The sequence below is a fragment of the Mesocricetus auratus genome, unplaced genomic scaffold (genome assembly GCF_017639785.1).
Source record: "Mesocricetus auratus isolate SY011 unplaced genomic scaffold, BCM_Maur_2.0 Super-Scaffold_100022, whole genome shotgun sequence".
NCBI classification, from domain to species: Eukaryota; Metazoa; Chordata; class Mammalia; order Rodentia; family Cricetidae; genus Mesocricetus; species Mesocricetus auratus.
Window position 1 is genome coordinate 12334081 of NW_024429203.1, and position 26728 is coordinate 12360808.

The following is a 26728-nucleotide window of genomic DNA, read 5'->3' on the forward strand; positions in this document are numbered from 1 at the left end:
CCAGTGTGAACCATGCACACTTCCCCCATCCGGTTAATAAAGAGAACCCAAGCAGAGTAGAAACCCAAGCAGAGTAGCAGAGATCCTGATAGAAACATTCCCCCCAGGGTAGTCTTATAGCACCCTCTCTCTCCTGACTCATGGCCTATGTGAACACAATTCCACTGAGAAAGTCAAGCCAAGTGAAGCAGAAGTAGTCACATATCTAGTAGAGCACCAACCTAGCCGATCCCAAGGAACTAGCTAGCTCTCTGTGACTCAACCTCCCTCCCCACGTTGGATGTATTTGAAGCATCACTTGATGGATGAAAATAATTAGGTGTGATTTGGCGCTGCCACAGACAGGGACACTATTTGTTCCTCTTTAGACCAGGGCGACTGCCCTTTTGACTGCTGCCCCAGGGCCAGAAGCTGACTGAAGACCGCCTCTTCTGCTTCCCTAGCTTGACCACACCTCCCATTTCAGGAGGCAGCTCTATTAGGCGCATTATGGTCTCTGCATCCTCTTTAGCCCGGGAGCTTAGGATTCCCTCAGGTGGTAGCAGGAAAGAGCAGCGGACCTTCGGTGAAGCTCACTTCATTCCTCACCCATCTCTCCGGCAAAGTAGTAAGTGAGGGCCGAGTTTTGTTGAAAACTTTCCATTTTTTCTCTCCTTCTCCATGTTTTATGAATTAAAGGGCAAGTTGGGAAACTTTCAAGAAACAGCAGGTTTCTCAGCAGATTTCTCTTCCTCTTTTTTACATCTTTCCCTATTCACCTATCCTATTGTCTAACAATATTTTTCAAAATTACTTCCCGACCTCGGTAGACAAGCTCAAAATCAAGACCCTGCCTCCCCACAAAGGCAAAACCACTCCCATTGAAAATCCTTGTAAATGACACTTCACAATTGTGAATATCCTTTTCAGACCTTTCCAGAGAAATAAAACTGCAGTTGCACTTAGAAAATTTCTTTCTTTTTTCCTCCTTAGTAAAAGTCTACTGTTTTTGCCTCCTTTCCCTGCCCCCCCCCCTTTACCAGCGACTTAATGAATGGTTTTCATAGGGTGTAAATCGCTACCGGTTAGGACCTTCTGAAGTCAAGCCAGCCTATTGGGTCGTTTCTTCTACCTTGTGACTTATGTCCTGCAAAAGCTCAACAATTATTTGCAAGGTCGGTGGTTGTGGGGGTGTCTCCAGGTCAGAGGGTTTTCTTTGCTGCACTGAGTGTTGGGTCCTGCTACGGAGGGAGGAGGAGCTGGGAGGGCAGTTCCACTTTGCAGGGGTCTTCTTGGTTCTGTAAGAATGTCTGCCATCACCTTTCAAAGCAGGCTTTTCTGCAAGGAGTGACCTGTACAGAGATGCTGGGTGGCCTTAGATCATGACATTCCAATGTAAGGCTCCCCCCGACCTTTTTTTGTTTTTTTGTTTTTCATCCCAAAGCTGTTTTATTTCCTACTTTGTATCCCAGCATGGAAGTGGGTGGGAAACAACAGGAAATTCAGATCCTGAAATGTACCTCTGGCCACTCCGTTTGATTTGGAAAGCTACTGGCACTTTAACTCTTTCATCAGCTGGGGTCTGGATGACTTCAGCACCCTTTTATCTAGAGAGCAACCCCTTTGGTTTGGCAGGCTGGGTGGTCTCTATTCCTCTAGTTTACCTGCTGTTCCAGAACCCAGGCCACAAGTAGCTGGCAGGGGTTAATTCGTGAGAGGTGCTTTGAAGATGAAAAGGTCTTTTCATCTGTTAGGTATTGTGGTTATTGATATTAATATTTGAAGGAACATGCAGCTTTTCATTGCAAGTCGACAGCTTCCATACTTACCAATCAGTAGCGGAATAACAAACAGCTCAGGCAACAGCCATGCAGCCTCTGCCACCGCTACCCTGGATCCTCCGCTTGGGACTCAGGACACATGTCTGATTACTAAGGGGCTCTTTGCCTCACAAGGCAGGCACCTTACACCCAGGTGCTAGTTGCCAGAGGTGCCAGGAAGGGCTAGAGCAGAGTCTCAGGAAGGAGGGCAATCCTCCTGCACCTGGAGCCGGTGACCTTGGATTCTCTGCTGAGCCTAGTCAAATTCCCAGGGGTGATGGAGTTCAAAGGCCAGGAGAGCCCCAGCAGAAATTTGGAGGAAGAAAAGTGGATAAGCACTTGGACGCTATGGGAGACAGCATTTCTAACTGAGGAGAGGTTACTGAATGAACACAGTGTGGTTTATTTTCTTTAAAATACAAGTGGTTATTGATGCCCACCTAGTTACAAAGAGGGGAGTCAATAAGTAAGTCTTATAGATCTTTCAAAAATAAAAGAGCTCACGGGGCCAGAGTAGTCTAAGGAAATATTGTAAGAAATTGGGGATGTGAGTGCGGGTTCCTAGGGGAGGGCTGGGCTAAGGCCGGTCCTGGGCAAAGATTTCTGCCCGTGATTGCCTGTACGGGCAAATTTCTCACCGTTAACTCTGCTTTTGCTGAGCCTGGTCTTGTTTTTAAAATAATTGACAGTTTCATAAATTTCTATGAAGAATTTTAGTTATTCCCTGTCGCTTTCTTCCTTTTCTTCGGGACTACATCTCAACTCTTGTACTTTCATGTTTCCTTGTTAGGCATGGGCCTTGTGGCTTTATTGGTGAACAGACACACAGCCCCTGACAATGATCTTTCCTAATTGCCTATTCAGATTCCTTAGCGGCTCAAGTCAAGAAGCCAAAGAGATGGGTATATGTCAAAAGTTGGGGCTCCCTCCCTCCTTCCACCCTCTCCCTTCTATCTCTTCCTCCTTTCCTCCCTCTTTCTTCTTTATGGACATTTTAAAGCATTTAGTCTATGAGTGACACTAATATGTGAGGCAGCAATTTAATGGCATTTAAGGCCACACTTGTTTCTTTAATCCTTGGGAAACTTATATGTGAGCTCCTCCTTGACCTCCTTAACTCTACTGAGGGCTGTAGCTTGACAGAACTCTTTTTAGCTTAGCCAACTCCTTCACTGAAAGAGCTTTTTTTTTTTCACCTAAGGGAGGGGTGCAATCTAATTTGCTGAACACTTACTCAGCCTGTTCCAAAAGGTGCTCTGCGTGGACCCCTTCATTTACGTCATCAGGGTGAGTGGGACCAGATCAGAACCAAGGGAATGTGAACACAGGGCTCAGGGCTTCAATCACAAGAAGCAGAAACTAAGGCTGCCTGGGCTTTGCTAGGTGTCTGGGAGGGTAATGCAGATAAGGCCTATTTTCCAAAGATGAATTTGTAAATTAATTACCCCATGCTGAGAGGATACTGACTCTGGGGAAAAATGCATTTCGGGAATGCCTGAGTGAGTAAGCCATCCCAGTATGGTTTCTAAGACCAGCTTCTACTTTGTGCCCAGCTTGTTTAGAGAGGGTGGCAGAATAGACACATACATGTTTTTAATTCTATGTAATTTATTTTAGAAAGCAATATTTTGCTGGAAGAAAGGTTGGAAATAAAAGACCGTACAATTTTAAATGGTGTGATGCAGTCTGTGAGTATTTTCTGAGTTCAAGTGACACATGGGGGAGAGGGAAGGATGCTTGAGATGATTATTTTTTTTCTCTTGAGAGCAGAAGATGGTGAATTTGATGTAGCCATGGTGTAGGTGTGGTTGCAGAACCTCCAGGGAAAGCTGTGTCAGCATTTCTTGATGGGAGTAATGCAGGGAGCTTTCAGTGCCAATCGGGAGTCTATCCTTCATGGGGAAATATGATTCTCTATTTTGTTGCCCTTTATTTAAAAACAAGTCTAGAGGCATGAAAGTTTGCAAAAATAGTTCAAAGAGTTTCTAAAAGCTTTCGAGTCTTTTAAAAATGGGGACAAGGCCATCAAAATCATCTTTTGGGAGGAGGTCTTTAAATGATTCCTATGAACGTGGGGGTTTGTTGTCGTTCTGTGTCCCCTGTAGGAAGCTCTTCCTACATTCCCTGCCCTGGAATTCCTGCCCTTAAAGGATCCTGAGGGCTTCAGTTCCTTGAGTTTTTTTTTTTCAAGGCTAAAAAACTAGCCATGTTTCTTGGGGAAGACAGAAGCGTTGGCCATTCTTTGGCATGGGAGGCTCAGAGACTCTTTCTCTGTACAGACTTGAGCTTAGTCTCCACAAAACATCTTTGCTCTTATTTCCCAGTGTCTCTGCTTCTGAAGCACCCATGTTAGTAAAAATGCTCCAAAAAGAGTACACTCAGCAAGTGAGTCCAGTGCTGCTCCTGACGGAGGTCCTGAGACCTATAGCCCCATCCTCACATGGTCCTGGTGGAGCCTGGACCTGCTTTGTAGCCAGAACTGTGCACTTCACAGTTTGGGTGTCCTTGCCTCAAACCAAAAGCCAGGACAGAGACAAAAATGGGAGTCTCAGGCAAGCAGGAACCCTTGCAGTGCTTCCAGAGCAGTCAACTAACTCCCTGTATGTATAGTCAGTTGGTGTAAATGTTACTCCATAAAAGGTGGCTATACATATACATATATACATATATATACATATACATATATATGGTTTGTGTGATTGTGTGACAGCAGTGGCAATCTTTCCATGAGCTCTGTTGGAGCTGTAAGAATATGCTTGCTTCTTGGATGTATGCATAACAATAGTGCAGGGTGCTTAGATATCACTGAAAACTTTGGCTCTTTTCTTCTGCAAAAATTCTTGACTAAGGGTATTCAGCCTGTGATCCTAAAAGGCATTAATGTTTTTGGATGCCTCAAATGTCTAGAAAAGAGGTGAAGATTTAGACCAGGGGGTTCTAGATCTCCATCTCCCCCTCTTTCTCACCTTTCTTTTTTTTTTTCAGTCAAGGCCTCACTGTAGCTCTTGGAACTCACAGCAATCTGTCTGCCTCTGCATCCAGGATTAAAAATATGCACCACTACATGGAATTCTTAAGTAACCTCTGCCACCTCAAGCTGTAATGCTAATCTAATAATTATACTAAAACCCATCTTTCCTAATAACAGTAAATGTGAGGTCCTGCTGATAAAATAGCAATTAAGATAATTTATTGACCATTCTTTACTATGTATAATAATATAGCTAAATTCTTGTGTTTTGTATATCCCTCTTCAACCACCCTCAGAGGGGTGGTATTCTATTCTTCATTTTATAGTTGGAGAAACTGAGACAGTGAAACTAAGAAATCCTGTCCTGATGGCACACTCAGGAAGGATAGCCAGGTCCACTCATAGTCTGTAGTTCAAAACTCTTCTTGACACCTCAGCTGTCTGACCTTAGCTTATTAAAACAAAAATGAGATGATTTGATTAATTTTTTTCTGAGTCTAAAATTCACTGGCTCTGCGGAACCCTTCTTAGCAGCAAAATGCCAGCAAGCTGTTTAGCATTACACTGGGAAATTGGAACCTTAGAATTTGGGCAATAAAACAAATGAAACCCCACCATGAAAATCACAATTAGACATAGTCCAAGGAGTTGCTTGCCAGATTTGAGAGATCCAAGTCAGCTGGTGTCTTTTAATTCCATTTTAGAAACAAAATATTAAAACTATCCTGTCCTCTTTCTTTCCCCCGGTCTTTCTATTTATGACCGAACGTTTTGTTGAGATCTTCTGATGAGCAAGAACCCGATTTAAATTCTAGATTGCAAATGCAGGCTACACGCTATGGGTTAAAAAGAAATTATTTAAGATTCTTAAAGAATTTCTTTAACAGCAAGCATTGGGTGAGAGCTGACATTTTTGTTATATAATTCTTCTTTGGGTTTGATTTGGCCAAGTATCTGTTTAAGCCTGATCTCTAAGACGTCTGTGGTTGGGAAGAAAGAAGTGCTTAACATCATTCTTCCAGATTCTTCTTTGCTGTTTCCATGTTGGAAGTATAAAACAATCTTAGTTTAACCAGTTGTCATCTCCTGTCTTGTCCACAGTGCTGAGGTGTATCTGAAGGTCAAGTGTGTTCATTTGTGTCGTACACAGCATTAAAGGACAATATCATCACTGCAGTTTTCTTATTACCGAGAGCCACTTTTCTTATGACGTGTCCTACATGCTAGCTGAGTAAATAGAAGGAGTAGGAGTACAAGCATTTTCTGCTGTGTTTCAGAGACTACGGTTGTCACCGTCCTAGTTGAATTTGGAGGCTCTCAGAGCTCAGCAGAACCTTTGTACCTATTGTTCACAATGCATTCTGACAGCTTGATGACTAGGGATTTTTCTCTCCAGGATGAAATGCAAAAAATCATCCATGAAGCACTCCTTATTTCCTAGCTCTGTAGTATGCTAGAGTAAAACCACCATTAAAATATTTTATTTTTAAATTATATGTTTGTGTATGTGAGTGGGGCAGGTGCCTGCAGTGGACAGTAGAGGGGATTGATACCTTGGAAATGAGTTACAGGAGGTTGTAAGTTGCCCAGGATGGGTGCCAAGAACTGAACACAGGCCCTCTGTTATAGGTGTATTAACTGTTAACCACTGAACAATCTCTCTAGCTCCCTTAAACCACCTTTTAGCCTTGTCTAGAAGACATTAGTGACCCTAGGAAGAGTGTCCCTAGGAAGAGCAAAAGAATACATGCTTATAAAGTCATAATGAAATGATCCCATTTTAGTATTGTAAGGAAGATTGGTTATGTACATTCATGCAGGACTTGACAATGCTAAGCTTAATTAGAAATTTCAGAGACAGAAGAACAGGAGATGGGTGATTCATTTTTTAAAGAAAGGGCTAGGGATAATTGCCAGTAGAGCGGGAAAGAAGAAGACGTGCTGATTACACTCTAACAGTTGTTATCTCTAACTTTGTTAAAGAAGAAGGAAAGGGCAGCACACAGAAGTCAGAACATTGCCTTTGTTGGCCAATGCCACTATTTAAAGGATGTCACTGTGAGTATGCCACCCTTACTGAAGAAATTAAGCATCCTTCAGTCTTAGTGAGGCAGAAAGACTGCCCTCAGTCCTAACCATTCATTCCCATTCAGTCTCTGTCTGTCAGTGGTTCCCAACCTTTCTAATGCTTCGACCCTTTAATATAGTTCCTTATGTTGTGGTGACCCCAACCATAAATTTTTTTGTTGCTACTTCATAGCTCTAATTTTGATGCTCTTATGGATCATAATGTAAGTATCTGTATTTTATAATGGTCTTAGATGACCCCTGTGCAAAGATCCTTTGACCCTTCAAAGGGGTCATGACCCACAGGTTGAGAAACTGCTGCTTTACAGCAATGTTTCCTAGGAGTGTAGTAAGGAACGTTCCATTATTTCATATGAGTGCTCTTAAAGCATTTAGAGAACTGGCCTTGGTAGCTTTGTTGTACTAACAGATCAAGAAGACACCTTCCAAAATGACTGGAGAAATACCACGAACCATGGGTGGGAATTATGATATGATGAAGGAAGGAAGACAGGCAAAATAGTGTGTGGTACATTAATTAGATTAGAGATAAATGCAGTATTATTTGTAGTCAACATTTTAAAGTGTCCTTTGATTGTATTTTTATGATTGACCCCTTCTCTGTTGCATTTAGGAAGCCCAAGTTCACTGTTGCAAGTGGACACTCTCCATAACATGTGGTGACATAGTTCTACCCTTCTGGATATGTTCTGGCACATTCCTTCACCCAGTCAACAAATGCAGATTGAATGATTGGTATGCACCATTTAAAAGGGCATGGTCCCTCTTTTGGGCAATTCTTGACTCTAAGAGGATGGTAGAGTATCATACCTCTTGTATCACTTACAAGAGGAAAACCAGGGTGACCACAGAGCTCAGGACATGTTTATGAGGCATAGTTAGAACCCTGTTTTCATCCAAATAGCCAGACATGCAGAATAGTCAGGAAAAAATTACATCAACTTTGAACATGTACAGACTTCTTTTCCTTGTCAATATTGGCTAGCTTGGGCTGCATAGGGAGCCCCTGGCTGGTCTGGACTATACAGAAAGACCCAGTCTCTTTAAAAAAAAAGTAATATTTTGGCAGTAGCCATATAATTGTGGCTAATTATATATTATGAAGTGCAGAATATTTGTATGTACTTACAGTATTAAACTTCAGGAGATCGAGTAATACTTAATAAAAAAAATGCACACATCCTGAGCTCCCAGAGTCCAGTCGAAGAGAGGGAGGAGCGATAGTATGAGCAAAGGGGCCAAGACCATTGTGGAGAAACCCACAGAAACAGCTGACCTGAGCTAGTGAGAGCTCACTGACTCTGGACAGTGGGGAGAACCTGCATAGAATCAAACTAAGCCATCTAAATGTGGGTGACAGTTGTGTGGCTTGGGCAGTCTGTGCGGCCACTGTGGATGGTGGGGTTGCAGAGGATTTTTTAAAAAAGATATCCATTTGAGGCTTTTCTAAGTTATTCCCCCCCTACATTTAGGCACGGATTTATTGTTGAAGAAACAACAGAATCTTCCAAAAGAGCCATCCAACCAAACAAACATGAAAATGGCAGTTGATTCTACATACACATAATGAGAATAAAAGACAACCTTTAGATTCCAGTTTCAAAAGTCAAAATATTTGTGGGCATGCAGAAAAATATCTTTTAAAAAACCCACAAATTTCAAGATTTTCTATTGTGAATTTAAAATATTTTATAGAAGAATGATTTCAGAATATTGGGGTTTAGAAATATTTGTAGTACATCCAAGTTCTGATGTTAACCATTTGGGGAAATTACTTACTTACTTAGTTTGAAATAGTAGCTCTCTCTGTAGCCCTGGCTGGCCATGAACTCACTATGTTCCTGCCCCACTCTTTTGAGTGCCAGATTTATAAATGCATACCACTATGCATGGGAAGTAGAAAAGAAAAAAAAAAGACTAAGTGTGCTTTACTGGGATATTTGCTTAAAAGCCCAGGTTTCCTTTAAGGATAGATTGTTTAAAATTAAAAGCCCTTGACTGACCTTTCATTACCTACTGATGGAATCAAGCAGGACAGTGCTGTGTGAACTGGATGCATCTCTGATCAAGGCTTATCTCCTCAGGGTCCCCTTTGTTATCTTGCTTTGCCCTCCCTCATCCCTCTTGCCTGCTAATCCCTTTGCTTTGTGCATCTCTGTCACTTGACCTGGGTGACAAGGGGTGTGGGCCAGCAGGTCCTGGCAGGGTTACAAGGCCCCTGGACCAGGTAGAAGTTGAAACAGCCACATACTTTCTTTACAAAGACAAAAAACACCCTAGAAGTGAATGGAAAAGTAGTTTTCAAGAGGTGAATTGGATATGACACGTTCCCATAGGCCAGGCTGTTGACTCTTTTGTTTTCTCTACTGATAGCTTACTTGGTCTCTAAGGTCCAGGATGAAGAAGGCCGAGAAGCAAAGGGGGAGGAGTAAAGTTCTAGGGTTGGTCAAACTGGGCAGTGGACAGGATGGTCTTAGATTTCCTCCTCATCTAAGAAAGACTAACTTGAACCAAAGGTTTTCTCTAATCCTCCAGTTATTTGTCAGTCACGTGGTAAAGACTCAACAGGAACCCAGCGATAGACTAGGTTGTGCTCTGGGCAGCTTGAATTCTAGTGAGGTGGGGCAGTGGGAACAGGTTTCTTCAATAAGGTGACATGAAATAGAGCATAGCAAAGCAGATTTGGGTTAGAGATAGACATGGGGCACACTCATTTTGGGTGGTCTTTATGCAGAACTGCAGCCTATGCAGATCCTCCTACTTGTAAAACAATTACATTCACATCTGACCCTTCCGTTCCATTCTTAGACAGAGTTGTTTATCCACCCACCAACCCACCTACCCACGGATTTAAAAACATTTGAGTTTCTAGCATGCAAAGAGAAAAAAAGGTATAGTGCCTACTTTCAACTAGTTGAGGATTGAGTGGGAGAGATAAATAGGAACAGATGTGGGTAGAGCGGTGTGATAAGTGCGAACAGTAGGAAGATAATACGCTTGAGACTGTAGAAAGAAGTAGCTAGCCCCTGCTGGGGTGGAGAGTGGCAGTGTGAGGGGTGGGGTTATGGGGTTTGACACAAGCTTGGAGGCTTCAGGAGACATGGGGCTCATGGTTCTTGAGGAACTGGAGGACAGAGGGCATTTCCAGAAACAGGTAACCAATGAAGGGCAGGGGAGGGAGAAACTGAGTTTACACAGTGGAAGTCTGTGGAGGATGCAGCAGGGCTCTGTGGGCTGAGGACATGGTGGGGGTTTGGAAGGTTGGGCTTAGTAGTCTCACTTTGGAAGCACCCAGTCTGCTGAATGGGCAGTGCTGATTCCATTGAGGAAAAAGGAATTTAGCTCTGTATGATCCACTGTTTCCACACATTCCCATCCCATCTCCACAGAGACAGGTCTCAGGGCTGTTTCTCAGCTGGAGAGTAAGGCTTAAAATCACACAGTTGGTTTCTATTTAAGTTATACACATGTGCAAGGCCAAGACAAAATGTTCAAGTCCAACTGATGTTCAAGAAGTTGCCATGTGGGAGGGAGTTCCTGTTGGCTAAAAAGCCAAGGGGAGAAGGAGCTCACACACACACACCCCATTGCATCTTCAGAAACTGTTAGGTCTCCCACAGCTGTTCTATGTCACGATCTGCAAGTTGGAAAAGGGGCAGGTTCTTTTTTTCTTTCTCCAAAAAAATAATAAAGCCACAATCGCTTTTGGTCCCAGAGTTATTTCCTGCGATGAGAGCCCTTGAGATCCCTGGCAACTCCCTCTTTTTAGTTTCCTCCCTGGGCAAAAGGCTTTTCCCCAAGGGAAGTGTCATTCATGCTGTGGAGAGTATGGTCCAGCACAGAATGCACCAGATGTTCGGCCAGAGGTTTCCTCCCTCCCTCGTCAACTGGAAGAGAAAACATGTTTCCACTGGACCTTTTTCCAAGTGTGTTGCTATGAAGGGGAGTGTTGTCTGGCTGGCAAACAGAAACTCTTGTTGTCTTTGAGCTAGGCTCTGGCACAGTGCTGTCAATTCGCAGAGTTCCCTCTCTTGCGAATATTTAAGTAAATGACATGCAGAAGGGTGAAGGTCCTGTGCTGCTGTGGGAGTCACAGAGGCATGCAGTTACATCTCCCTCTGAAGCCTTCCACTATTTCCTATTCCGTGTGCCCCAGAGAACCAACCACTGCCTATGTTTTCCATACTTTCGGCAAACTACCGATCACGATCACAATGTGATAGAGTTACATGGGAATTTGTCTTCTCCACTTCGGAAGCCACAGACTCTGTCCTTCTCAGCTTTCTTCCCCTAGCCTGTTAGAAACCAAGGGCCAGGGGGTCAGGAATCTGTTTGTTTACTAGTATGTCTCAAGGGCTCAGCACATTGCTTCATACATAGGAGGCATAGAGTAACTGCTGAAGGAATAAGTAGATTCCTAATACAGCCTGGTTGTGAGATGGAGCACAGGCCTGCAGGGTTGGCTCTATTGTGCTGCCCTATTGAGGTGCAGGGTCTGCTCCCCCATGTGTTGCAGCTGGTGGAGGTCAGGGATTGCTGGCTGATGTGGGCGGGGTCATCTTAATAAGATAAAGTATTTCAAAGCAATCCCACAATTCTAGGATAACTTTTGCCTTATAAGATCAAATTTCTCACCTACTTCATGCTGTGACTCAATTGGTCAAGCCCTTGGTAAGCAGGGTTTCCTATTGCCAAGCCTGTTTAACCATACCATGTGACTACAATCCTTGCAGAAGTAGGTATCACATTGAATGTTAAGTACTATCAATGTAGAGAATTGGAATTGCAAAATGTATGTAAAATCCATCCCTGTACTTTCTATGTTTTCTTGAAATAGGTTGATTTGGGTATACACAGGAATGAAGTGGCAAGGACAGACAAGAATTGGAAAGCAACTATGATGAAATGTCACTTTCTAACAACCGGAATTTGGCCGCTGAATGATAGGCCTAGGAATGTAATCTTCTCAATCATTCAAGAGAGGCATATTTTTATGTGTAGTATTGAATTTATGAAAGTGTGTGAACTTTTGCACTCTGGAGAGCACTCAACTCAACAGAAATGTTTGATATATCAACGATTTTCTTGGTGACTGGCAGCTCACTGGAAAATCCCTCTAAGTTAGAACATTCCAGGAGCATTCTTTTCATTCAGACTTCCAATACAGATAATAACTCTGAACAAGAATGGTTTTCTAGACCTTCTCTTGATATGAGATGAATTTGCCCTGTTATTATACAGGGCTTCTCTCTGTCTCTGTACCTCAGGCTGAAGACTCGTCACAAAAGAGTTTTCCTTTCTTTTCACTAATACAGTCTCTGTAATTTCTCTTACCAGTCATTTATTTACTCCATAAGGAATTCTTGCTCTGTGCCAGGTCTGGATGGGGCTGGGATCATGTGAAACACGGATGGAGATCTTATTTAAAAAGACACACAGGACTTGGTCCCTGCCCAGAAATCCTGTCAAAGGGGTCTTTTTTAAGACCCTGTCACTGTCTGCAGCACATGGTCTGTGATCCATGCTGGCTGGCTGTGGCTAGGGCCTGTCCCACCATATCCGTGGGTTAGGTTACCTACCTTTCTGAATTCTTTTTACTTTTCTGCCTCACAAAGAAATGAACAAGAAAGATGCCCAGGTTAGGATTTTGATGCCTGTCAGGCGTTAATGTCCCTGCACCCATGTACAGCCAGCCAGAAACTCATCAGATGTTTTCTTCTGCACAGGTGTGGAGAACAGAATGAGCTACTATGTGGATTCCACCGTGGGCAGCTCCACCGCATACTCTGCACCGCGTCCTGCTGTGTTGGTGAGTGATGGTCTCTTCCTTTCCTTTTCCCCTTACCCACCCAGCCTCTATGCATTTCTTCATGCCCCTGGAGACATAGGAAAGGCAGGGATTCAGCTTTGGGTCTCTTGGGGGAGTTCCATTGTGAGATTATCTATGTTATAGGAATATAAAGTAGAAATCAAAAAACCCTGGATTTGTTGAAGGTTTGTAGTTTCAGAGAACGTGACTCCTCCTAAGGAAATTTTACTCGATGCCTAGAGACATGTTGGGCTGTGTGGTGTTGGGAAGTGCTATCATCACTTAGTTAGGAAAGGCAGAGGTGTAGCTAAGTTCCTATAATGCTCCAACAGCTCCACAGCAAAGATACGAAGCTTATAAAGTCAGTTGCCTTCAGTTGAGGATGCTGGTTCAGAACAGCCTCACATCTGAAGGCAGACTGTACTATGTAAGCTGGTCTGATTTACTTATAAATCATCACTTTAAAAGCTGAGACCATGATCCTAGTCCAGGGAGCTCCATTTAACAGATTGAATAGGTGAATAAACAGTCTTTCAAAATAGGATGTTTTCTAGTAGCCGGGAGTCTCAAGTTTTAAACTAGGCATCACATTAGCATTCTCTGGTCCCTTGCTGTCCTACAGGCATACTTAAAGCAATCTCAGCCACAGTTGCTAAAGCTCTGCAACTCTCAGGTAATGGCCCATTGATGTGCCTCAGGGCCAGTCTGTCAAAAGCAGGGCATGATTCTCCTGGCTTGTTAGGTCAGCTTGTAGGGAGACTGTAATGAAGGAGGTGATGTCACAGTCAGGAGGTAAAGAAACAGCACTTTGGAAGTCGTCTGGCTTTTGTGTGGGAGGGGTTCAGCTTCTAGGTACTTACACGGGTGGTGTGGAACCCTTTCATCTGGCAGAGGAAGTGATCTTTCCTGTTATGCTATACTAGCGAGCCTCCGTGCACTCTGGACGTCCCTCTGATGCTGGCTCATTGGCCCTCTCATGCGTCATTCTTTTTTACTCTACTCTGCTGGCCTACCTAAGGAAGGGCAGGCATGAGAGAGCTTATAGTTTTAACTAAACATGACCTAGGTTGTGACCATCTTCCTCACAAGGAGGATGTGTGGAGGAGGCAGTCAGGAATTACTGACCTTATTTGGAGATCATGTGGACAGGCTCCTAGGAAGCACCTTGAGCTTTGCAGAAAGTAGGGATAATAACTACCCACTCACCTCTTTCAGAGCTGCAGGCTCTGGGACACATAGAAATATGCTCAGGGCCAAGAGTTGGCGCCCTAACTATACTGCATGGAATGTACTGGTGCCCATGAGGCTAAATGAAATCCCCAATCATAATTTCTTCTGATTAGATGGTATTTAGGGGATGACTCTGTCTATTTGAGGGTGGATCACATTGAAATGCCCCCACTCTTTTGCCATAGTTCAAACACACATTTAAAAAACATATAAACATCTTGCCTTTATTTTCCAAATGATAACAAACTCAGAAATTGTCCCTCAAAACTTTAAAACCAAACAAGCTTGCGAATGTAGCATATATATAAGCTCTAGGCTGGTGAGATGGCTCAGTGGGTAGAGGTAATGCCATACAAGCTTGATGACTTGTGTTAGATTTCCAGAACCCTCATAAAGATGGAAGAAAAACTGACTTCAGAGAGTTGTCAGAGGACCATGCCTCCACACATGTCACACATACTTTAAAATATTTCCAAGTTGTATAAACAGTCTTGCCTTTGTCTGATGGCTGTTGTGTTATGCAGAGTAAAGCAATATGAAGCCAAGGCTACCTCATACATGTGACCACTGAAGGTTCCAGAAGATTGAAGTGTGCCTGAGTGCATGCTGGGTGTCAGCTTGAGAGGACCTGAGAGAGGCCTTCAATCGCTGGCTGGCTCAGACATCTGATCCATGAGTCCTAGACTGTGCTGATGAACTTGTGTGCTTGCCCCAAAGAGCAGCATCCCAGCCATCAAATTCAGCTACTTCCATTTCCATTATAAGTCCCAAGTGACAGTCTTCCCACAAGCTCTCTGTCTCAGAGTTTTCTTTAAGGAGAGAGAGAGAGGGAGAGAGAGAGAGAATATATGAGTGCTTGTGCCCATGTTGGATGCCCTGGGGGTGACATTATGGGATGTTGTGAGTCACTTGATATGAGTGATAGGAACTGAAACCCGCTCTTCTGCAGGAGTAACATGTGCTCATAACTGCTGAACCTTCTTTCCAGGCCCTTTCTCAGAGGTTTTGAGATTGACTGTGAATTCTTCCAGTCTCACAAAGATATAGCAAGTCCTTCCTTCCTTCCACTTCCTTCCTTCCTTCCTTCCTTCCTTCCTTCCTTCCACTTCCTTCCTTCCTTCCATCCTTCCTTCCTTCCTTTCTTCCCTCCTTCCCTCCTTCTTTCCTTTCTCTCTTTTTCATTCATTTATATAGTGCTGATGATTGAGCCTGGACCTCAAGCATGATGGGAAAGTATCCAACTTGTGAGTGATACACCTCTAGTCAGTCCTCTTTTTAATTAAAAAAATCTGAGACAGGATCCCCTTGTTTTTGTCTTCAGATAAGAGGAACCCATCTTCTTCTTCCCCTATTTATAACAGGTACTAGATGGAGTTTGTGATCTCGGGACAGGTAACTATGGGATGCACTTGGATTGTAATCTCTTTTTGCTGCTAAAACGTAATTCTTCAGACTGTGTAATTCGTAAACAAACAAACAAAGCAATAACTACAAAAGACATTTGTTAGACTCTGTCCTGGGGCCAGGTCAAGGAATATGGGCTGTATCTACTGAAGACCTTCTTGCTGTATTCTAAAGATCATGGAACCATTTTAGGATGTTGTTTGAGAGCGAGTGAAGAGGCTGTATGAGCATGAGAGAGTGAGGTCAGGAAGCTGCTGGAACTCAGTCTTTCTCATCGGGAATCTGCTCCTACAATAATAGCACCCACCTGCTGAGAAGAGCAGAGCCTCTGTGGTCAAGTCAACATCAATGGGTTCCAGTCTATCGCTTATCATAACAGTGATTAAACTCTTACTTGGGTTTTAGAGGATAGTTCAAATGAGAGCAGCACTGCAGAGAGTACTTGAGCAGTGGAGGCAGAAAAACCTCATCTGTTTGTCCTTAAGCAGTGAAGGTGAGCAAACTGTAAATGCACTGAACCGTACCATCCTTGTCTACGACACAGGGGAATATAACCCACCACGAAGGTCACAGTGCTGCTTCTATGGGGACAGTCTCACCAAATACCTCCATAAAGATGAGCCCAGCTAACTCCATTTTTCTACCACCTGCCACGTCTTTTCTTTCTTTCCTGGGTTCTTAGATTGTGTTAAGAGTATTTGTGGGGGAGAAAAATAGAGAATATTTTTACTTGTCTCTACAAGGGTGTTGTCAGAACAAGACAGAGCTACTGGGGTACAGGTGGCGACATTGTTGTTGGGAAATCTTGCTTCATGCTCCCCTCATGAGAAAGAGCCCTCTTGCCACCAGATCAAAATTCTCTTGTCATGGGTTGGTGGTTTACAGTTCCATTGTGTAACCAGACAGGTTCTCTTATCTAGAGTGGTTCAGTTTAATTGGGCTCTTTGGGAAGCAATTCTTTTCTTAGATACAGCTCTGGCTGTTGTTATCCTGATGCCTGCCTACCACTCATGCTTCGGGATTCTAGCATTTGGGTGTGTTCATGGAGTAATCATGAGCTCTCCACATGCTGTTCGTGCAGCCACTATGCTTGTTACTGTAAAGCCGTTAGAGGCACCACCCCAGTGGGAAACATGCAGCATTGCAGTTAATTCTTTGTTTGGAAAAGTGGGAAGACTCAAATTAGGAATAGCAGTAGAAAACATTAAAAAGTTTTCCCTTTTTCTTCTTGCTTGGGGGTGACGACGGCTGTATGACTGATGAAATTATGGAGGCATAATAGAGTACTTATATATGTGTATGTCTGTCTATCTATATATCTACCATCCCTCATTCTCTCTCCCTCCCTCTCTTCCTTCCTTCCTTCCTTCCTTCCTTCCTTCCTTCCTTCCTTCCTTCCTTTCTTCCTTTCTCCCTAGCATATTAGAGAATAGGGTACTTTTGAGCTATAAGGGTCAGTCAGTGTAAACCAGATCATTTCAGAGTCAGGACACACATTGGATGTTACAACATCAGAAAATAAAGTCCCTACATGGTTAGATGAATTGTGTAACTGTATAATGCCAGCAATGCATAGATATGACCCAAATCTCTTTTTAAATCTGGTTTTTCTTGTTGCTATTACTAAATTTTTGATATCATGAAGAGTTATTGCTACAGTTTTGGAAGTTAGGAAGATTCAAGATCAAGGCATTGATAGATTCAGGGTCTCATGAGGTCAGTCCCTCCCTCCTTCCAAGATGGCGCCTCACTGCTGTGTCTTCTAAAAGGGATAAATGTTCTGCTCCCACATGGCTGGGGGATGGGAGGAACTGAACCTACTTCCTCAAGCCCTTTTATAAGGGGTCTTATACCATCAGTTAGATTCCACCCCATGACTTTCTCACCTCCTTTTAATGTTATCACATTGGTAAATAAGCCTCAAAAATAGGTTTGGGCGAACATATTACTATTGTATTCATTTTATTCATATTTTTTGAGGCAGGATCTGAATTCACTTTGTAGACCAGACTGGCCTCAGACTCATAAAGATCAGCTTGCCTCTGCCTCCTGAGTACTGTTATTTAAGATGCGTACCCTAATCATTTTTCAAAAAGATGTTTGCTGGCGTAACATAAACTTAGAACCAACTTTTACTCTTGTACCCACATACCTTGCTTATGAGAAACTGGCCTAGGAAGGAGTCAGAAATCCATTCTGCAGACTGCTGAGAAAACTGCAAATCTGGATTCCAGCCCAGTTCTCCATATCAGCATCACCATGTACCTCACATCATGGGTACCTGAAACTGTCATCCTGCGGGGGTGTCAGGACAAGCTCATGGGCTTCTGGATGAGTGGAGTTCCAAACTGACAAATGGCAATGATCTCACCTGAAAGTTCTCAGCAAGGCAGTACTGTCTTCAGACTCTCGGGGCCTTTCCATGCTCCAGGCCGTCTATGCCCGCTGGTGGGGTCTCAGTGAGTGTCTGATGTGAGTGGAGGCCCTTGTGTTGTTGGCTGGCACAAAAATTCCCCACGGTCTGCAAGAAGCTGAAAGCCAGCCCAGGCGAAGAACACCTTGGACACTCTCTTCCTCAGCCCTCCCTTCTGCCCCCTTTTTCTTTCTCAGAAACCTGCAGAGGGTAAAGCCTGCCCGCTCACCAAGGCTCAAGCCTATCACTCTCATTGTTTTAAAAAGAATTTCCTGGCCTTGAGTCTAAAATTAAAATTGCCTCTTGGGACTTTGCTATTTTGTATGTTCCTGCCTCTCCGGGTGGTGGCCACACCACCCTTTTGTTCCTCCTCCATAGTCGCTCTCAGGAGAGCTCAGAGGACTTTGGCTGGGCCTCCCTTCTCAACCCTCAACAGAGCAGGACAAGTGCGCCCAAGTATCAGCTCTATGTCCCAGTGCCCCTCTGAGACCAAACACAGTCTGATCAGAAATCCTTATTAGTGTTGTCCAAAGAGTTCCAGCTGATGTACTTGTCTGTCAGTCAGTGTAAGGTGATGCTGCCTCACACTTCATCTCCTAGGGCTGAGAGACCTCAGAATCTATTAGAAGTCTCTGCTTCTTTATAATATACACCATGAGAGAGCCTGCTAACTGCCCAAGCTTCGCTTTTTTCTTCTGAGTAGTGGGTCATATGGGGGGAAAACACTGTTTGGGCATGGCTTTGGGAAGCATGAGGACACAGCGTGAACGTGACAGGGACACTGTGGTGAACTCACATTCTGACTCTGACAACTTTTGGCCCAATAGGCTTTCTGGTCTGTCCCATGGAGCTGTTGATCTGATGAAGATTGCCAGTTACAAGGTCAGGACAAGGAATGTGTTCGGGTCAGCAAAATGGAGAGTTTGAGTTGGCAAGGAACTTGCAGATCGGCAAGCTATCCTCCTCCGGAAGCAAAAGCTTAGGGAGGTCAAGTGACAGGCCAGAGGTTACACAGCTCTGCGGCAGTTGAACAGGACTTGTACACAAGCTTCCTGCTTTATAGGGCCTCTGTGTTCCTGGTAGAGAGTATGCGTGTCTGTGACATTCCCAGAACATAATACAGTCATCCTAGTTGACAAATCACAATGTCCATCCTGCCCAGTGCTGACTCCACTGTAATTCTGGATTGAAAAACATCTTGTAGTGTTGATTGTGCCTTCTAAGGTTTATGGCTTGAGGCTAAACTCTAGGCTTCAGCTGGCAACCAAAGGCAAGGCAGTGTTTCTATATAGACACAAGGAAAGGATGGGGAGGATGGAGTTAATAGGCTAACACCTGCAACCTGCAGGCTGCTTGGTTGAAGCTGGAGAAGTGCTGGAAGAGCAGCTCACACGCTGTCACACACACACACTGACTCCATGTTTGTGATTCGATATTATAAAATTATCCCCTTATTCCCTCTTCCAATTTTGGGGGACTTTGGGTGACTATGAACAAATAGAATGGCTTTGGGATTAGCAAGACTGGAAGGGGAGGGGGAAACAGTGGCTCTGGAGACACAGCTGCCTGCAGTGCAGAAGGACAGTAGCTGCAGAGGTGCTGGATCTGCTCCTGATGCATGATCAGTGGAGTAGAGAGAGGGCATGGACAAGGGAGCCCTTCACTCTAACAAGAGGGGATGTGGTCCCCTGAGACGATGGCAAGGGTATTTAGGCCATCCTTAGAGCAGAGCCGTGACAAAGCTTTTGTTTAGGTTGAAGGCTTCTGGACATTCTCCCGCAATGCCTCTCTGCAGTGATGCTTACTGAGTTGTTCTTCACACAGTAAGAGTGTGGCAGAGTTGGCCACATGGTTCCCACTCTTTCTTAGTGGATGCTTAGAAACCGCCACCAGTGTTTAAAGCCCCATGCTGGCCACTGAGATTGCATGCACTTACTGTGTTTTTTTTTTTTTCTTCTATACCTTCAACTTTGTTTTTATGCCTTTATTTTTCCTGTCACTATAGACCCGTGGATCTGAACTACCCATTCATATTTTAGATGCTTGGTCCCCAGGTTGTGTTATGATTTTGAAAGCCATTGCCCTTCAGGAGGTGGGGCCTGGATGGCACAAGAAGTTATGAAAAGTGGTCCTGGAACATCCCTTTTTCAGCCTATATTCTTCTTGGTCAGCTGCTGTAGAAGAAGCCACCATGGCACATTACCATGCCACGGACTAAGCTGCTTGACTTGGCCTTCCCTGGCTAGGTGGACTGTGGCTGTATGAAATTTCAAGGCCAAGTAAACTTTTCTTCCCTTGAGTTGGTTCTGCCAGGCATCTTGTTACAACAACAAGAAACACAACATCTATAAGAGCCATATTTTATCATTTTCCTTTTTGCTTCACCTTCCAGCTTCCTTGAATCTGTGCCCAAACCGTGTTCTTTATGCAATCAGCTCTATCTTCATCCTTTCCTGTCTTAAGAAACTGCTCTACCAAGTTGCTCTGCCATTCCTCTATCTAAGCATGAGCCAATGTGACGCTGTCTTCCACCTTCCTTACCTACGCCCCACGGCTTAGCATTTTCACTGCACAGGAGCAGACGCTCCGTGTGCTTTAGGTTTCTTTTTCTTTTTTCCTTTATTGCCTCATTCAGAAAACCATGCTGGTTCTCCCTTCAGAAGGCCGTATGGCTGTTTCCACCTCCACCCCATGTGCCTTTCTTCACAGCTGGATTAGGCAAGATTAATGAGGCTTCGTGTGAGGCCTGTACTCAAAGTCAGCAATTAATCCGGACTATCTTACTACAATTTAAAAGAAATCATAATTGCGGTAAAGTGCGTTATGGGAATAAACATTTAGTTTAAATAACTTGAAAACAGAAATGAAGCCCAGGTCAGTAGCACAGATCTGCGTTCTTGCCTCGGCTCCCCGTGTAGCTTGACAGGACTCGTACTGACAGACAGTGCTACCTCTTCACCTTCTGCTGCTGCCCAGTCCATCCTACTTAGCACCCACCAGTGAGTCTCTCTAGAACGTATTGGGTTAACAAGTCATAGACACAACCTCCTGGTTCTGGTATACATGGCTTGCTTCTAGCCTGTACCTAAGCTGTAATCATCTGGGCTTGCCACAGCCTATTGCAGGGTGCCCAAGATAATGCTTGTTGGGGAAGTTCTGTGTATATGTCAATAAAGCACTGCTGGCCAATAGGGAATCAAGATAGGTGGGACTAGGAGTCCAGGAGGACTCTGGGAAGGAGAAACACAGAGAGTCAAGATGTAATGCCATGGGGTAGGAAGCCCGGAACTATTCTCCGGTAAGAGACATACTTAGATTAACAATTATGGGGTAATTACTTAAAGCAGAGCTAGCCAGTAAGAAACAAGCAAGGCTAACAGCTTCATAATTAATATAGCCTCCTGTGTGTTTATTTGGGACTGATGCGGCTCTAGAACCAGGCTGGCGGGAAGGCTTCTCTCAAGGAAAAAGCTTCCCTTTACAAATGCTTTTCTCCAACATGTGTCCCCACCAACTAACAGTCTCCAGCTGCTTCTGACCTGCGTGAATCTCTTTCCATTCCTCCCGCTTTAGTTGTGTCTGTCTTGAACTGTAGGGCTGCCATCTTCTTCTCCCTTTGACTGCTTGGCCGCTCACCAGTGTTCAGTGTCCATCAACCTACAGTTCTCACCTTAGTCTGCTTTCTCTAGAACATCCCCTCTGCTACTTTCCCTTTCCCCTACAAATGGGTCTTTAGTGCTGTCACACCCTCTCACTATAACTTCCTGTTTGCTCTTCTGTGTGTTCCTTTTCCTGGGGAGACAAAGCACACGTCTACTCGCCCTAGATAGGTGTCCCATGACAGATAAAAGTGTGGATACCAGCGAAGTCCAACTTGGCGAGCCAATGTTTGTTATTGGGACACTTATAGGAATGTGGTTGAGGAGGTCACTTATAGGAGCAGAAACAACTCAGAGATCGCTACACCACCAAGGCCCACTGCAGCACGGGTGACAGCTCACAAAAGCTGGGAACCTCGAGCACACTGCACAGCCTGCAGACAGCCAAACAGGTTGGAGTGTCCCTTCTAAGTGACTCAGTTGGTCTAAACCTGTTCCAGGCACATTGGCTGGTTTCTGCTTCTTCCAGGCAGCTGGTCTGTTCTCAGAGTCTTCTTTGCAGCTCATCTTTGCTCCTCTGAGGACTCTAAGTATTTATTGCTTACTCTGGCAGGGAAAGGCCTAGTGAATCTGGTCAGTTTCAGGGACTCTCTGGTGCTAATTTGAGTAGTTTAAGCTTCCTACTTTAAGAGCTACCCCGCAGGATAAAATGTTTCCATATAAGAAGAAACTCTTACACAATAACCCCTAAGGGTGTAGTTCATTTCTTAGTCCAACAGAATACTTGCCATAGCCCAAGTGTACCTTGCATATTAGTTCTGTGACTCCACCTTAGCATAATTCATCAAGTATTTACTATGAGTATACACACATCTTATGGAATTAGTTTCAATGCGGCAGAGTCTTCCTCTGTAGCAGACTAAGACTAGTCATTCCCCTGCCTCAGCCTCCCAAGCATTGGGATTACAAGTGAGTGTCACCATGCCTGGCTTCTAGCAATCAGTTTTGAGCTGCATAGCTTCGTGTTGTAGAGGTAGAAGAAGAGGCATCTGGAAATGAAACAGACCAGGGTTAGATTTCTGTCGCCATCAATTTGTAAACAGAGCGGCCTATGACAATTTGCTTTCCTTCTGCAAGTGTCAGTTTGCTCTTCTGTTAAATGGAGATAAGGGTGCTGTCTTTAGAGGATGCTGGTGGGGATTCAAAGTGGCCATACTTGCAGGGTGTGTAGCGTGCCAGCTGGCACTGGCAGGTGTGTGGTGCACATCAGTTCCCTTAGCAAGTGCTTGGGGCTGAGCAAGTGAGAAACTGCCAGATGCTTTCCTTCAGACTGTGACAGAGATGGGTGTGTTGCTCAAACATCTCACGGATGCATCCCCATTTGCAGCCAAGAAAGGAAGGTGCAGGTGAAGAGCCTTTCCGTGAAGTAGCTTAGTTTAGGTGGTTCCCTTTAAACAATGAGACACGGCTGCACCACCCAGATTTCTGACCCACTAATACCCTGCTTCTTTCTCCTCAACTGGGGCAGTTTCGTAATGAATGGAAGCTGTTGATGTGGTTCTGTTGAGTAATAAGGTCATTCTTATACTCTATGAAATGGCTATCAAGTAGATTCGTGAAATGTCTAATAAGCAGGCAGGTGTTTAGAATACAGAACTGTGAAAGGCTTCTCAGAAGCATGTGCCGGCATCTCGCTCTTAAAAACAAAGTCCTTTGGCTTGGCTGCCGGCAGTCACAGAGAGAACGTGTCTAAAAAATAGTTTCTTTTTTTTCTTTTTTGGTTGCATGTGTATGTGTGTGCGTTTGTGTATGTTCTCCCGCATGCTGGTGCATGCATGTGTGTGGAAGGCAGAGATGGGGGTTGTGTAGCTTCTTCCTCCATCATTCTCTGCTTTGCTGGCTGAGGCAGTGTCTCTCTTTGAATCGGGGCTCACCAGTCCACATAGTTTGGATAGCCAGCTTCCAGGAGCTCTGGGATCACAAGTGGCCTGTCCAGCATTTTATGTGGCTTCTGAGGTTCCAAACTGCTGTTGTCACATGTGTGCAGCAAGAGCTTTATATCCGAACCATCTCCTAAGCCCCAGTGGCTCCTTTTTTAGAACATTTTTTTTATTGTGTGTGTGGTGTGGTGGCGCCAACATTCTCATGCCTAGGCACGCATGTGGAGGTGTGAGGACAGCACTCTGGAGTTGATTCTACCTGCTCCCTGGGTCCTGGGGATTGAACTCAAGTTGTTAGTCTTGGCAGCAAGGGCCTTTCTTCTATGAACCTTCTCTATCCTTCCTGGTTTTCTTTCTTTTTTTAACTTGTTGGGATTATAATATAATTACAACACTTCTCCCTTCCCTTTCCTCCCTCTAAACCCTCCCTATATGCTCCATATATTCTTCCTTGCTTTCTTTCAGATTCATGGCCTCTTTTCTTCACTAATTGTTATTACACACATATGTGTTCATGCACATATTTTCCTAAATATAACCTGTTAAGTATGTACAATGTTACTTGTTTGTGTGTTTTCACATATGTATATACTCACATATATGTGTGTATATATATATATACACACACATATATTCCTAAATATAACCTGTTCAGTATGTAAAATGTTACTTGTGTGTGTTTTCACATATGTATATACTCACGTATATGTGTATATACATATATATATATATACATACACACACATATATTCCTAAATATAACCTGTTCAGTCCGTATAGTGTTACCTCTATATGCGTTTTCAAGTGCTGGGTAACTAACTTGTGTCCCCTTCCTTGGGGAAGGCCACCTCTCCTGCTCCCAGCTTCCCTCGGTGACCTGTAGTCCTTGGTGTAGCATTGCAGCCTTGTGGCCTTGCGCTGTCCAGTTTGGCGTGGCCATTGGTGTCATCCTTGTGAGGTTCACGGTTTCTTGTCAAGAATAGAAGAAAATTATCTTTTCTTTTTTTTTTTTTACAGAAAACCTCATTTTAATTTAAAACTTTTATTCTGAGACACAATCTCCTTAAGTTACCTGAACTTTCTTTATAGCCTGGCAGCCTACAAACTTGCCTTGTCTCCGCTTTAGCCTCTCAGATCTCAGGCAAATCTTGAACTTGCTCTTCTGCTTCAGCCTCCTGAGGAGCTGGTGCTGTAGACCTGCACCACCAGGGCCCGGCTGTCTCTTAGGTTAAAAAAAACACCTACCTTGTAGTGATGACAAAGTTTTGCTTAGACTACTCTTACACGCATTTCATAAGTATTTGTTTTATTGAACACATTTGATATTCAATTTTGCTTTATATGTAATTTTCTTATATGTTTTAAAAGTTTAACTCTATGTGTATGGGTGTTGGCTTGCATGTGTGTCTGTGCATCACGTGTGTGCTTAGCACCCAAGGAGGCCAGAAGAGGGCATTTAATCCCCTGGGACTGGAATTACAGGTGGTTGTGAGGGGCCATGGGGATGCTGGGGATTGAACCCAGAGGAACAGCTGCTCCTAACCACTGAGCCATCTCTCCAATCCCTCAACCCTCCTACTTTATAAGGGTTAGATTAAGGGACAGACCTGCACTCTTGTGTAAGTGGTATAGCCTCGGTTTGAATTTATATATACCAGAATTCATCTGACTTCACAGAATAGGCTTTTAAACACTGTGAAATATGGTTTTCTGCATAGCATGTTTGGTTTTCTCACAATGTCTGTTTTGTGAATTTAATAAAGCTAATAAAGAGATGGCATAAGTCTCCAGAGACTACAGGAAATTGACTGTTCTTAACCAGCAACTTATGTCATCAAAACCTCCCCCTACCAATTGATAACAAAGGAAATAGATTTTATGGTAGAGATCCACTCTTTCCTTTTTCCTGTGGCATTTATTTATCACAAATTCTATGACACTGAATTGTCTTGTAAGAACATTCTTTTATGATGCTTTTATAGAGGGAGATAATACTGGTAGAAAAAGGCCAGACTGTGTAAGTCTGAAATGGTCATGTTTGCTGTTCACTCTGAAGGAAGGTTTTTGAAGGTTGTAAAAGCTGCCTCTCAGATGTTTGAAGGCACGGGTAGAAATAAATGAAGTCATAGTCTAAATCAGCAGTTCCTCTCATTCCCTGCGAGTTTGGAGGGCCAAGTAAATGGGAATGAGTGTCTGGTTTCGACTGATAGATTGCTTTTGCATATCTGTGATTGGATAGTATGGAGTCATGTATGTAACAGGATTGAACTGTAGAGGGTTTTCTCCTAATACATGCCCTTTTATTTTCACTGGTCACAGAGGCAGGGACCTATGAACGCTTTTGAAGATCCTCGAATGACCTATGGTTTCCAGTCCAGTTATCATCAGCAAAGACCTCTTTATCCACTCTGGGATGAGACTGCCACTCAGGAAGTTCCCACTGGCCTTGAACACTATGGCTCAGGTAGGAACATAAACAAAAGCTGGGAATGCCAAGAGAGTTGAAGGGCCAGGGAAATCTGCTGAGGGCTGCTTCTCTGAAACAACATCTCCAAGACTTGAATGGGCACAGAGGCTATTGTTCTTTCGTGGAAAGCCCCGTGTCTTTTCGATAACTTTGCGCCACTTTTCTGTCCGACAGGAAGGTGAAACTACCAATGGGCCCAAGAGGGGTTGGGTTGGCTCTGTTATGTAAACGGTTTTGTGTCTTCGGTGCACTTTCCTGTCTTTAAAGATGGTTGTTGACAAACACATTTCAACATCTTCAAGGATGACCCCGAAAAACAGAAGGCAGCTGATTAGCCTTCTTTCAGGCTGAACTTCTTCCATTAACCAACCTCAGCTCTCTTATTCTCCACTGGCATCTGTGGTTTCTCTCCTCTACCCCTTTCTGCTTGCCAGCAGCTTCCTCAGGCCTCCTTCCTGACTTGCTGCCTACAAGGCCGCCCTCTCCTGAGCTGGCAGAGACTCCCTGGCAGAGACTCCTCTGGACCTGTCTCTCCCTGGCAGAGACTCCTCTGGACCTGTCTGTAGAGGTCTGCCTGCCTCCCTCCAGCCGCCCCCCACCTCCCGCCCCAACCAACCAACCAACCAAAGCAGCCCCAAGTTGTTACCTGTGCTTCCGTGTTCTGTTTTCAGGGCTCACTTCCGTTTCTTTTAAATCCTATTGCTCCTTGTTTACTTATTAGCATGTGAAGAAAATAGCAAATGTAAAACTTGAATTTGGGGGTCTGAAATTTTAAACCATGCTAAAATCACATATATGAAATATAATATATATAATACAATGGCTCCAAATTTGTTAGAAGTTTTTGTTAGCATAGATTCTTAACATAAGAAAAGTCTGTGCCCACATATTGAAATATGTATTCTCAGGAATTAGACAAGTGAAGCTATGAGACTGGGGTAATTTCTGGAAATTGAGTGAAATTCTTTGTTGTGGTGGTTTGGTTGTTCATTATCCTTCTGACTTATG

At 43.9% G+C, this 26728-nt stretch overlaps 1 protein-coding gene across 2 annotated transcripts in view; it reads left to right on the forward strand.

The window, feature by feature from the left end:
- The first annotated feature begins 500 nt into the window (after nucleotides 1-500).
- Ets1 (ETS proto-oncogene 1, transcription factor) overlaps nucleotides 501-26728 on the forward strand; it is a 121758-nt gene continuing 95530 nt past the window's right edge. The window contains exons 1-3 of one of the 2 annotated variants that reach the window (XM_013123931.3): nucleotides 501-607; nucleotides 12585-12667; nucleotides 25573-25717. In XM_013123931.3, coding sequence (XP_012979385.1) covers nucleotides 12599-12667; nucleotides 25573-25717 — 214 coding nt within the window. In that variant the 5' untranslated portion in view covers nucleotides 501-607; nucleotides 12585-12598. Of the gene's footprint in view, nucleotides 608-9995; nucleotides 10013-12584; nucleotides 12668-25572; nucleotides 25718-26728 lie in introns of those variants that run through there. The other variant, XM_040730262.1, reaches the window with a different exon arrangement.